This window comes from Anomaloglossus baeobatrachus, chromosome 2 (genome assembly GCF_048569485.1).
Source record: "Anomaloglossus baeobatrachus isolate aAnoBae1 chromosome 2, aAnoBae1.hap1, whole genome shotgun sequence".
Classification (NCBI taxonomy): Eukaryota; Metazoa; Chordata; class Amphibia; order Anura; family Aromobatidae; genus Anomaloglossus; species Anomaloglossus baeobatrachus.
In genome coordinates, this window is record NC_134354.1 from 796,051,123 (window position 1) to 796,063,762 (window position 12,640).

The 12,640-nt window shown below is 46.0% G+C and overlaps 1 protein-coding gene across 1 annotated transcript; it reads right to left on the reverse strand.

Annotated features, from left to right (window-relative positions):
- Positions 1–1,204: 1,204 nt before the first annotated feature.
- Positions 1,205–2,146, reverse strand: LOC142290115 (olfactory receptor 52K1-like). The gene has a single exon (XM_075334048.1). It carries the CDS (start codon positions 2,144–2,146, stop codon positions 1,205–1,207), a length of 942 nt encoding a protein of 313 aa, XP_075190163.1.
- Between the last annotated feature and the right edge of the window lie 10,494 nt (positions 2,147–12,640).

A 12,640-nucleotide genomic window follows, 5' to 3' on the forward strand; every position in this document is an offset into this window, starting at 1 on the left:
CCCGCCTGCAATGAGAAGGACGGAGGTGGGCGGGATGTTTACATCCTGCTCATCTCCGCCCCTCCACTTCAATTGGCCGCCTGCCGTGTGACGTCGCTGTGACGCCGCACGACCCGCCCCCTTAGGAAGGAGGCGGGTCGCCGGCCAGAGGGACGTCGCATGGCAGGTATGTGCGTGTGAAACTGCTGTAGCGATAATAATCGCTACGGCAGCTTTCACTAGATATTGCACGTGCGACGGGGGCGGGTACTATCGCTGCAGCATCGGTAACACATTGTTACCGATGTCGCAGCGTGCAAAGCCCGCCTAAGAGTCATCTCCAACACATGGTACAGAAAGACAATATCAGTGGTGGTCCGCCCCGACCGCTTGGCACTAAGAGTAGTAAAAGGAAAACATGTATTTTTCGTTCCCATTTTACACAGGCGTCTGTACCTATATATACGTCAAACACACATACAAGTACATTGTTACGTCAAATCCTGACTAGTAAAACTCTCATAACATGAATTAAAAAACTCAATGAAAAAATAAAAATTTAAATCTAAAAAACAAAAATTCAAGCTCAAAAAGCACAACATTACAGTAAATACATTTTCTTATAACGTAGGTTACAAAAAGACAATTATCACGAAAATATTTGTTTGCTCCGGAATCGCAACAACCTGTTCTAAGAATCGATATCTGTGGCAAAATTTCCAGTGGAAAATCGCTTTCAAATCTAAACTAAAACATATAAAAAAGAGCACATACCCTGCAGTAAATAAATAAGTTATATATTGTATGTAAATTAATAACACAGGACTGTCTCAATCGGGGTAAACCTTGTCGCGGTGGAATGGCTTTGATACTTTTTTGATCAAAATCTGTGTTTACTATATGCCTTATGATATGTATTTCTGTGCACCATTGCTTTTACTTATTTATATACTGCAGGGTATACAATCATTTTATTTTTCTTAGGTTTTGTGTAATGACCAGTGTGAACACGCTCTTATACTTTACATCTATGCCAACTTATACTTGGGCTCATTTTTTTGATTCACTAAAACACAAGTACATGAGAATGACAGCAAAAGAAAGAACAACAAGTCCCACAAAGCCAAGGCCTTAAACAAGTATGGGTAAGAAAAAAGTAGGAAAGTTATGAGTCAAGAGGAACAAACATAAAATAATTCCAACTTTCAATGAATCTGATAAAATACTAGGAGGTAACATGAGTGAACAGATGGAAAGCCGCAGTGCGGATCTCCTGGGTCTTCACACCATAGATGATGGGGTTTAGGGTTGATGGGATCAGTAGGTAGAAGTTGGACAAGATCACATGGATGTACGGAGCTATATGACCTATCCTATAAGTCACGAAGGAAAACAATCCCAATGTGTAGAGCATGAAAATGATGGAAATATGAGATGAACATGTTCCAAAGGCTTTTTTCTTGGCACTTCTGGTGGAAAGTCTTAAAACTGCCCTCAATATCAAGGCATAGGATACAACAATGCACGATACGTCAAACACAATGACCATCAAGACCACGGTCAACCCATAGGCGCTGTTAATGGTGGTGTCCGTACAGGCCAACTTCACAACTGCCATGTGGTCACAGAAAGAGTGAGGTATGTGGTGGCTCTGGCAGTAAGGGAGTCTGCTGGCCATCCAAGCACATGGGATCACGATGATGGTGCTTCGTATCACCAGGGCTAGGACTATCTTCACTATTAATGTGTTGGTTAACGTACTTACATAATGAAGAGGATTACAGATAGCGATGTATCTATCAAAGGCCATGGCCAGAAGGATTCCAGACTCTACAGACGAAAAGCAATGGATGAAGAACATCTGGATAAAGCAGGACATGAAGGTGATCTCGTTGTCATTCAGCCAGAAAATGAAGAACATTTTGAGAAGAATGGTGTGTGACAGGATCATATCCGTGAGGAACAAGCTATAGAGGAAGTAATACATGGGACTGTGGAGCCGCGGCTCCATCGTAATGAGGAGCAACATCAGAACGATCCCCCATAGAGACAAGATATACATGACAAAGAGCGGGATGGAAATCAGCACGTGAGAAGGCTCGAAGCCCGGGATCCCCTGCAGGATAAAAACACTTGTGTGGAAGCTGGACATGTTGATGGACGCCATGATTCAGTCACTGGATGGTAAATATTTTTCTACTGAATTATCAAGTTTTTCTTCCAAAAATTAGTGTATAATCGCTATTGAGACATGAGGCAAAAATGGAGAATTTATAGGGTTAAGTATAAAGTTCTATACGGTAATAATCCATTATATGTGAGGTAGTCTAATATACTGTATGTGAGGTAATAATTCCCTATATGTAACATAATAATTCCCCTATGTGAGGTAACACTCTCCTATATGTGAGGTAGTAATCCCCTATATGTGAGGTAACAATCCTCTTTATGTGAGGTAATAATTCCCTTTATGTGAGGTAATAACCCCCTGTATATGAGGTAATAACCCCCTATATGTGAGGTAATAATCCCCTATATGTGAGGTAATAACCCCCTATATGTAACATACTAATCCCCCTATGTGACGTAACAATACACTTTATGTGAGGTAATAAACTTTTATATGTGAGGTAACAATCCCCTATATGTGAGGTAAGAATCCCCTTTATGTGAGGTAATAATTCCCTTTATGTGAGGAAATAACCCCCTATATGTGAGGTAATAATCCCCTATATGTGAGGTAACAATCCCTTTTCTGTGAGGTAATAATCCCCTATATGTGAGGTGATAATTCCCTTTATGTGAGGTAATAACCCCCTATATGTGAAGTAATAACCCCCTATATGTAACATAATAATCCCCCTATGTGAGGTAACAATACACTTTATGTGAGGTAATAAATCCCCTAATAGTGAAGTAATTCCCTATATGTGGAGTAATAATCTCCTATATGTGAGGTAATAACCCCCCATATGTGAGGTAATAATCCCCTATATGTGAGGTAATAATCCCCTATATGTGAAGTAATTCCCTATATGTGAAGTAATTCCCTATATGTGAAGTAATAATCCCTTATATGTGAGGTAGTAATCCACTATATGTGAGGTAATAATCCCCTATATGTGAGGTGATAATACGCTATATGTGAAGTAATTCCCTATACGTGAGGTAACAATCCCCTGTATGTGAGGTAATAACCCCCTATATGTGAAGTAATTCCCTATATGTGAGATAATAATCCCTTATATGTGAAGTAATTCCCTATATGTGAAGTAATAATCCCTTATATATGAGGTAGTAATCCACTATATGTGAGGTAATAATCCCCTATATGTGAGGTAATAATACGCTATATGTGAAGTAATTCCCTATACGTGAGGTAACAATCCCTTATATGTGAGGTAATAATCCCTTATATGTGAAGTAATTCCCTATATGTGAAGTAATAATCCCTTATATGTGAGGTAGTAATCCACTATATGTGAGGTAATAATCCCCTATATGTGAGGTAATAATACGCTATATGTGAAGTAATTCCCTATATGTGAGGTAATAATCCCTTATATGTGAAGTAATTCCCTATATGTGAAGTGATAATCTCCTATATGTGAGGTAATAACCCCCCATATGTGAGGTAACAATCCCCTATATGTGAGGTAATAATCCCCTATATGTGAAGTAACTCCCTATATGTGAGGTAATAATCCCTTATATGTGAAGTAATTCCCTATATGTGAAGTAATAATCCCTTATATGTGAGGTAGTAATCCACTATATGTGAGGTAATCCCTTGTAACGGGGTGCCAGGGGTGCTTCGGGGGTTGTAGTCATGGCCCCTTTTTCTATCAGGCTTACCCCTGGCTCCGCCGTCACAATTGGGACAGGAGATGTCTTGGTGGGGCAGAGTGTGGTGGTGCAGATGTCGTCCGACGTACAAACACTTTCCAGGCGTGATTCGGTGCAACCAAAAGGCATTCTTTATTACACAGTTCTTCACAAAACCGGCAGTTACAGATGACTTCACACTTCTTTTTCGCTAGGGAAAAACCTGTCCCTGACGTCTCCTCCAGTGGGGATGTGCCCGGCTAATCCGCTTCACCTGGCTCCCACTACGGCTACACACAGACCAGACCCACACCAGTACTGCTTCACACTTGAGGTTACGCCTTCTCCTTTTCTCTCCGGTTTTCCTATTTACCCAGCTCCCACACTCTGCCCCTTCTGTTTCTTCTCTCCCGTCCCGGACTCAACTGCCTCCTGGTTCCAACTTTTTCCTTAACATCCCTTTTTCTCCCTCCCCTTTCTGCTGCCGACTCCTCCTCTCCTCTGCACTGTTTCTGTGGTGACAGCCGTCCCACCCGGCCACTGGGGATCCCACTAAACAGTAAAAACATTTTATTAAAATAACATCAACAATAACAATTTTCAATGGGGAAAACGGCTTTTCCTAGTAAGGGGTCTGCCCACCCCTTACATACCTCCCCTCTTTAAGCCTAAGCCTCCCGGCAAGGCTCGGATCAAAAACACATCTTAGCAGCAAAGTCACATTTGTAAAACTCTAAACATGTCTACACCGAGGTACACTCAAGGACGTACCAGTCTGGCGCCCGGAGTCCCTCCTGGAAGCTCCCGGTCTTAGTAGGTAGGGTGCCCGGAGGCCTTCGGCAGGCAGTCCCGGTCTTTGCAGGGCTTCTGCCCGGAGGCTTTTGCAGCACTCCCGGTCTTAGAAGGCAGAAACACAACACAGCAAGGTCTTCTTTAACAACGCGGAGGGAGCCCCTGGCTCAGTCCAGCATCAGGCTCCTTCCGGGCTCAGCAGCTTGAACAAGTTATAAACACTAGAACTTTTCCGGCTTTTCAACACAGCCGGTACGCAATACAAACAAGGCCACCATCTTCCGGTCATGACGGTTCACTCGGGGTGATAGGCACGCTGCCATTCGGCCCGTTGAGCCCTCACATAATCAGACAGGGACTGACCAGGCAAGCGGCGCAGTCTCCGGAAGGGTTCATAGTCGACGGTTAGCTCCGATGTCTCGGCCTCCGGTTTGGTCTCCTCAACCCCCGACGGGGGTGATGGGGTCGCTGCACAGGACGGCTGAGGGCTGCCCACAACGATCACCGGGTGTGTGACCAGACTCTGGTGGATTGCCAGCACCGCCGGGGTCCCCTTCTCTGGGTCAGCGCTCGGTCCGGTCATGACTTCCGGGGCTACGGCCAGTGTGCTTCTCGGGTGGGAAATCTCAGCTAGTACCGGTCTTTGCTGTGCACGCCGCCGGTATTGGCATTCTTCCCACTCGATTTCTTGCTGCCATTGGGCAGCCTCTTGGGTAGTGGGCATCCGGGTCACTCCTACCGCAAATAGGCCCCGGCATCCCACCTCTCTCATGAACCGCACCTTCTCTCCCGGGTATAAAGTATGAAGGCGTTGTGGTAGGCCCTCAGTGTTCAGGTTCACCCGGTTGTAAAAGTAATGATCACCGGTCTCTTCATCCTCGATGAAACCATAACCCTCTTTCTGGTTGAACTTTACCATAGTTCCGATGGTACACTGTCGTTCGAATTCCTCACTCCGGGGACCAGCCATCATTTCACGGGCCACGGTCTCGGCCAGCAACCTCTCCTGTACCGGGTCGGGTTCTGGTGATGGGGACTTCCGCCGAATCTGGGACGACGGCTGCACTGGATCCCAGAAGAAACCCCACTTGTCCTTTTCTAGCTCCCGGGCGTGTGGTTCTTCCGGGGCCGGAACTGTTACGTGGGTTGAAGATCCCACCGCGACCGGCGGGGGTACCTCCGGGCACCGGTAGGGGATTCCCAGGAGTCTGTTTCCCGATGGCAGCAGTGTTGTGTAAGTCGCTCGGACCTCGGTCGAAGTCTCTCCGGTCGCGGCGTCCCAGGTAGTGACCCAGGTAACTTTCGTGGGCCGCTCCGGTCCTCCGGGCACAGCCGGTAAGTTCAGGGGAAATCCTTCCGCAGCCGCAGTCTGCTTCGGGCGTCCTCTTCCCAGGTTAGTCGTCACTGTCGCGGCCACCGCAGTCGGCTGTTCTGCTGAGGTCTCCATCTTGCTTGGGATCAGCGTTCTTGGTAATGGCGTCGGGGTCAGTGGAGATGCTGGAGGAAGCGGAGGCGGGCCTTCTTTTCCCGCTCTTGGGTATACTCCACCCCCAGTCTCACACATCAGATCGACCCCTCCGCGGCGGTTCCTCTTTTTTTCTGAAACACCGCCCACTTCACATATCTTCCTCGGCATCCTGGGGCCAGCACCTCCCCTCTTTGGGCGGAGTACTCCGTACTTCTTTTTCTTCACCGGCCAGCCCCAGGCTCTTCTTTTGGCGCCAATTCTTCGCGCCCTTACTGTGTCCCTGAAGACGACGGCCATCTTGCTGCCATCTTGTGCCTGGTCCAACGCCTTAGGCACTACTTCTTCCCACCATGGGATCGGGACCCTTCGCCAATAATCCGGATCCTGTGCCCTAGGCACCACTTGGTCTCCATCTTCTTGGATCGGGACCCCTTGCATATGATCCGGATCCTGCCGACTACGCCACATGTAACGGGGTGCCAGGGGTGCCTCGGGGGTTGTAGTCATGGCCCCTTTTTCTATCAGGCTTACCCCTGGCTCCGCCGTCACAATCGGGACAGGAGATGTCTTGGTGGGGCAGAGTGTGGTGGTGCAGATGTCGTCCGACGTACAAACACTTTCCAGGCGTGATTCGGTGCAACCAAAAGGCATTCTTTATTACACAGTTCTTCACAAAACCGGCAGTTACAGATGACTTCACACTTCTTTTTCGCTAGGGGAAAAACCTGTCCCTGACGTCTCCTCCAGTGGGGATGTGCCCGGCTAATCCACTTCACCTGGCTCCCACTACGGCTACACACAGACCAGACCCACACCAGTACTGCTTCACACTTGAGGTTACGCCTTCTCCTTTTCTCTCCGGCTTTCCTATTTACCCAGCTCCCACACTCTGCCCCTTCTGTTCCTTCTCTCCCGTCCCGGACTCAACTGACTCCTGGTTCCAACTTTTTCCTTAACATCCCTTTTTCTCCCTCCCCTTTCTGCTGCCGGCTCCTCCTCTCCTCTGCCCTGTTTCTGTGGTGACAGCCGTCCCACCCGGCCACTAGGGGAACCCACTAAACAGTAAAAACATTTTATTAAAATAACATCAACAATAACAATTTTCAATGGGGAAAACGGCTTTTCCTAGTAAGGGGTCTGCCCACCCCTTACACCCTTACAGTGCTATGCAGAAGTTTTAGCACTATACAGTGCTATGCAGAAGCTTGAGCGCCATACAGTGCTATGCAGAAGCTTGAGCGCCATACAGTGCTATGCAGAAGCTTGAGCGCCATACAGTGCTATGCAGCTTGAGCGCCATACAGTGCTATGCAGAAGTTTGAGCACCATACAGTGCTATGCAGAAGCTTGAGCACCGTACAGTGCTATGCAGAAGCTTGCGCGCCGTACAGTGCTATGCAGAAGCTTGAGCGCCATACAGTGCTATGCAGAAGCTTGAGCGCCATACAGTGCCATGCAGAAGCTTGAGCGCCATACAGTGCTATGCAGAAGCTTGAGCACCGTACAGTGCTATGCAGAAGCTTGAGCACCATACAGTGCTATGCAGAAGCTTGAGCGCCATACAGGGCTATGCAGAAGCTTGAGCGCCATACAGTGCTATGCAGAAGCTTGAGCACCATACAGTGCTATGCAGAAGCTTGAGCGCCATACAGTGCTATGCAGAAGCTTGAGCACCGTACAGTGCTATGCAGAAGCTTGAGCACCGTACAGTCCTATGCAGAAGCTTGAGCACCATACAGTGCTATGCAGAAGCTTGAGCACCGTACAGTGCTATGCAGAAGCTTGAGCACCATACAGTGCTATGCAGAAGCTTGAGCACCATACAGTGCTATGCAGAAGTTTGAGCACCATACAGTGCTATGCAGAAGCTTGAGCGCCATACAGTGCTATGCAGAAGCTTGAGCGCCATACAGTGCTATGCAGAAGCTTGAGCACCGTACAGTGCTATGCAGAAGCTTGAGCACCGTACAGTGCTATGCAGAAGCTTGAGCGCCATACAGTGCTATGCAGAAGCTTGAGCGCCATACAGTGCTATGCAGAAGCTTGAGCGCCATACAGTGCTATGCAGAAGCTTGAGCGCCATACAGTGCTATGCAGAAGCTTGAGCACCATACAGTGCTATGCAGAAGCTTGAGCGCCATACAGTGCTATGCAGAAGTTTGAGCACCATACAGTGCTATGCAGAAGTTTGAGCGCCATACAGTGCTATGCAGAAGTTTGAGCACCATACAGTGCCATGCAGAAGTTTGAGCACCATACAGTGCCATGCAGAAGCTTGAGCGCCATACAGTGCTATGCAGAAGCTTGAGCACCGTACAGTGCTATGCAGAAGCTTGAGCACCGTACAGTCCTATGCAGAAGCTTGAGCACCGTACAGTGCTATGCAGAAGCTTGAGCACCATACAGTGCTATGCAGAAGCTTGAGCACCATACAGTGCTATGCAGAAGCTTGAGCACCATACAGTGCTATGCAGAACCTTGAGCGCCATACAGTGCTATGCAGAAGCTTGAGCGCCATACAGTGCTATGCAGAAGCTTGAGCGCCATACAGTGCTATGCAGAAGCTTGAGCGCCATACAGTGCTATGCAGAAGCTTGAGCGCCATACAGTGCTATGCAGAAGTTTGAGCACCATACAGTGCTATGCAGAAGCTTGAGCGCCATACAGTGCTATGCAGAAGCTTGAGCGCCATACAGTGCTATGCAGAAGCTTGAGCGCCATACAGTGCTATGCAGAAGTTTGAGCACCATACAGTGCTATGCAGAAGTTTGAGCGCCATACAGTGCTATGCAGAAGTTTGAGCACCATACAGTGCCATGCAGAAGTTTGAGCACCATACAGTGCCATGCAGAAGCTTGAGCGCCATACAGTGCTATGCAGAAGCTTGAGCACCGTACAGTGCTATGCAGAAGCTTGAGCACCGTACAGTCCTATGCAGAAGCTTGAGCACCGTACAGTGCTATGCAGAAGCTTGAGCACCATACAGTGCTATGCAGAAGCTTGAGCACCATACAGTGCTATGCAGAAGCTTGAGCACCATACAGTGCTATGCAGAAGCTTGAGCGCCATACAGTGCTATGCAGAAGTTTGAGCACCATGCAGTGCTATGCAGAAGTTTGAGCGCCATACAGTGCTATGCAGAAGTTTGAGCACCATACAGTGCCATGCAGAAGTTTGAGCACCATACAGTGCTATGCAGAAGCTTGAGCACCATACAGTGCTATGCAGAAGCTTGAGCGCCATACAGTGCTATGCAGAAGTTTGAGCACCATACAGTGCTATGCAGAAGTTTGAGCGCCATACAGTGCTATGCAGAAGTTTGAGCGCCATACAGTGCTATGCAGAAGTTTGAGCACCACTGGTCAAAATTACTGTTATTGTGAACAGTTAATCAAGTTGAAAATGAAATGATCGCTAAAAGGCATAAAGTTAAAGATGACACATTTCCTTTATATTTTAGGTAAGAACAAAAAAAATATTTTAATCTTTAACATTTTAAAAACTACAAAAAAGAAAATGGGCCAATGCAAATGTTTACACACCCTTGGAGATTTGTGTGCTCAGATAACTTTGACTATCATTTCAGACCTTAATTAGCCAGTTAGGTTTGTGGCTTGTTCATTATCATAGTTAGGAAAGGGAAGGTGATGCAAATTTCACAGCTTTATAAAAACCCAGCTTCCTCTAACCTTGTGCAAATAAAACAACAGCCATTTGTTTTTCAAAGCAGCTGCCTAGCACTCTGAAAATCAAAATGGTGAAGGCCCACAAAGCAGAAGAAAGCTAGAAGAAAATAGCAAAGCGTTTTCAAGTTGCTCTTTCCTCAGTTCGAAAAGTAATTCAGAAATGGCACTTACAGAAACGTATGGAGGTCAGGATAAGGTCTGGAAAGCCATGCAAAATTTCTGTGAGAGCTGCTCTTAGGATCGCTAAAGTGGCAAATCAGAACCTTCACTTCACTGCAAAAGTCCTTCAGGAAGATTTAGCCCACTCTGGAGCTGTGGTACATTGTTCTACTGTTCAGAGACACCTACAGAAAAATGGCCTTCATGGAAGAGTCATCTGCAGAAAACCTCTCCTGCGTCCGCACCATAAAATTTAGCATCAGAAGTCTGCAAAAGAACATCTAAACAAGACTGATGTATTGTGGAAACAAGTCGTGTTACTGATGAGGTTAAAATAGAACTCCTTGGCCACAATGATCAAACCAAATGTTTGGGAAAAAAAGGAGACAGAATGTCATGACAAGAACATCTCGCCAACCATTAAGCATGGGGGTGGATTAATCATGCTTTGGGTTGTGTTCTATCCAATGGCACTGGGAACATTTCATGGGTAGAGGGAAGAATGGATTCAATTAAAGTTTAACAAATTCTTCAAGCAAACATAAAACCATCTGTAAAAAAGCTGAATTTGAAAAGAAGATGACTTCTACAAATGGATAAGGATCCTAAACACAATTCAAAATCCACATTAGCCTATGTCAAAAGGTACAAGCTGAAGGTTTTACAATGGCCCTCACAGTCCCCTGATCTGAACCTCATTGAAAATCTGTGGCTAGAGCTCAAAAGAGCAGTGCATGCAGGAGGACCCAGGAATCTCACAGAACAAGAAGACTTTTCCAAGGAAGAAAGCATGAAAATCCCTCAAACAAGAATTGAAAGACTCTTGGCTGGCTACATAAAACATTTACAAGCTTTGATACTTGCCAAAGGGGGTGCTGCAGGGTACTAACCATGCAGGGTACCCAATATTTTGCATTGTCCAACTTTATTTTTTGTTGTGAATTTAAAAATGTAAAAAATATATATTTTTTTTGTCTAAAATGCAAAGGATATGTGTTATCCTTAACTTTATGGCTTTTACAGATAATTTCATCTTCAACTTGCCTAATTGTTCAGAATATCAGTAAACTTGACCAGGGGTGCTCAAACTTTTGCATGCCACTGTACAGTCATGGCCAAAAGTTTTGAGAATGACACCACAATGCTATTTTCACATGATCTGTTCCCTCTGATGTTTAATTGTGTTTGTCTGATGTTTCCATCACATACAGAAATATAATTGCAATCATATTATGAGACCAGAAGGTTCTATTGACATTAGAATGAGTTAATGCAGCAAGTCAGTATTTGCAGTGTTGCCCCTTCTTCTTCAGGACCTCTGCAATTCTCCCTGGCAGCTCTCAATCATCTTCTTGAGCAAATCCTGACTGATAGCTGTCCATTCTTGCATAAGCAATGCTTGAATTTTGCCAGAATTTGTTGGTTCTTGTTTGTCCACCCGTCTCTTGATGATTGCCCACAAGTTCTCAATGGGATTAAGATCTGGGGAGTTTCCAGGCCATGGACCCAAAATCTCTATGTTTTGTTCCATGAGCCATTTAGTGATTCCCTTTGCTTTATGGCAAGGTGCGCCATCATGCTGGAAAAGGCATTGTTGGGCGCCAAACTGCTCTTGGACAGTTGGGAGAAGTTGCTCTTGGAGGACATTCTGGTGCCATTCTTTATTCATGGCTGTGTTTTTAGGCCAGACTGTGAGTGGTGCGATTCCCTTGGCTGAGAAGCAACCCCACACATGAATGGTTTCCGGATGCTTAACAGTTGGCATGAGACAAGACTGGTGGTAGCGCTCACCTCTTCTTCTCCTAATAAGCTGTTTTCCAGATGTCCCAAACAATCGAAAAGGGGATTCATCTGAGAAAATGACTTTCCCCCAGTCCTCAGCAGTCCGCTCCCTGTACCTTTTGCAGAATATCAGTCGGTCCCTGATGTTTTTTCTGGAGAGAAGTGGCTTCTTTGCTGCCCTCCTTGAAACCAGGCCTTGCTCAAGCAGTCTCCGCCTCACAGTGCGTGCAGAAGCACTCACACCAGCCTGCTGCCATTGCTGAGCTAGCCCGGCACTGCTGGTAGTCCCATCCCGCAGCTGAAACAGGTTTAAGATACGGTCCTGACGTTTGCTGGTCCTTCTTGGGCGCCCGGGATCCTTTTTGGCAACAATGGAAGCTCTCTCCTTGAAGTTCTTGATGATGCGATAGATTGTTGACTGAGGTGCAATCTTTGTAGCTGCGATACTCTTCCCTGTTAGGCCATTTTTGTGCAGAGCAATGATGGCTGCACGTGTTTCTTTAGAGATAACCATGGTTAACTGAAGAGAAACAATGATACCAAGCACCAGCCTCCTTTTAAAGTGTCCAGTGGTGTCATTCTTACTTAATCATGACTGATTGATCGCCAGCCCTGTCCTCATCAACACCCACACCTGTGTTACTGGAACAATCACTAAAATAATGTTAGCTGCTCCTTTTAAGGCAGGAATGCAATGATGCTGAAATGTGTTTTGGGGGTTAGGGTTAGTTAGTTAAAGTTGATTTTCTTAGCCAATATTGACTTTGCAAGTAATTGCTGTTAAGCTGATCACTGTTTATGACATTCTGGAGTATATGCAAATTGCCATTAGAAAATCTTAAGCAGTAGACTTTGAAAAAAATTAATATTTGTAGCATTCTCAAAACTTTTGGCCATGACTGTATATGGGAGGTAATAATTCCATATAGGTGAGATAATAATCTCCTAT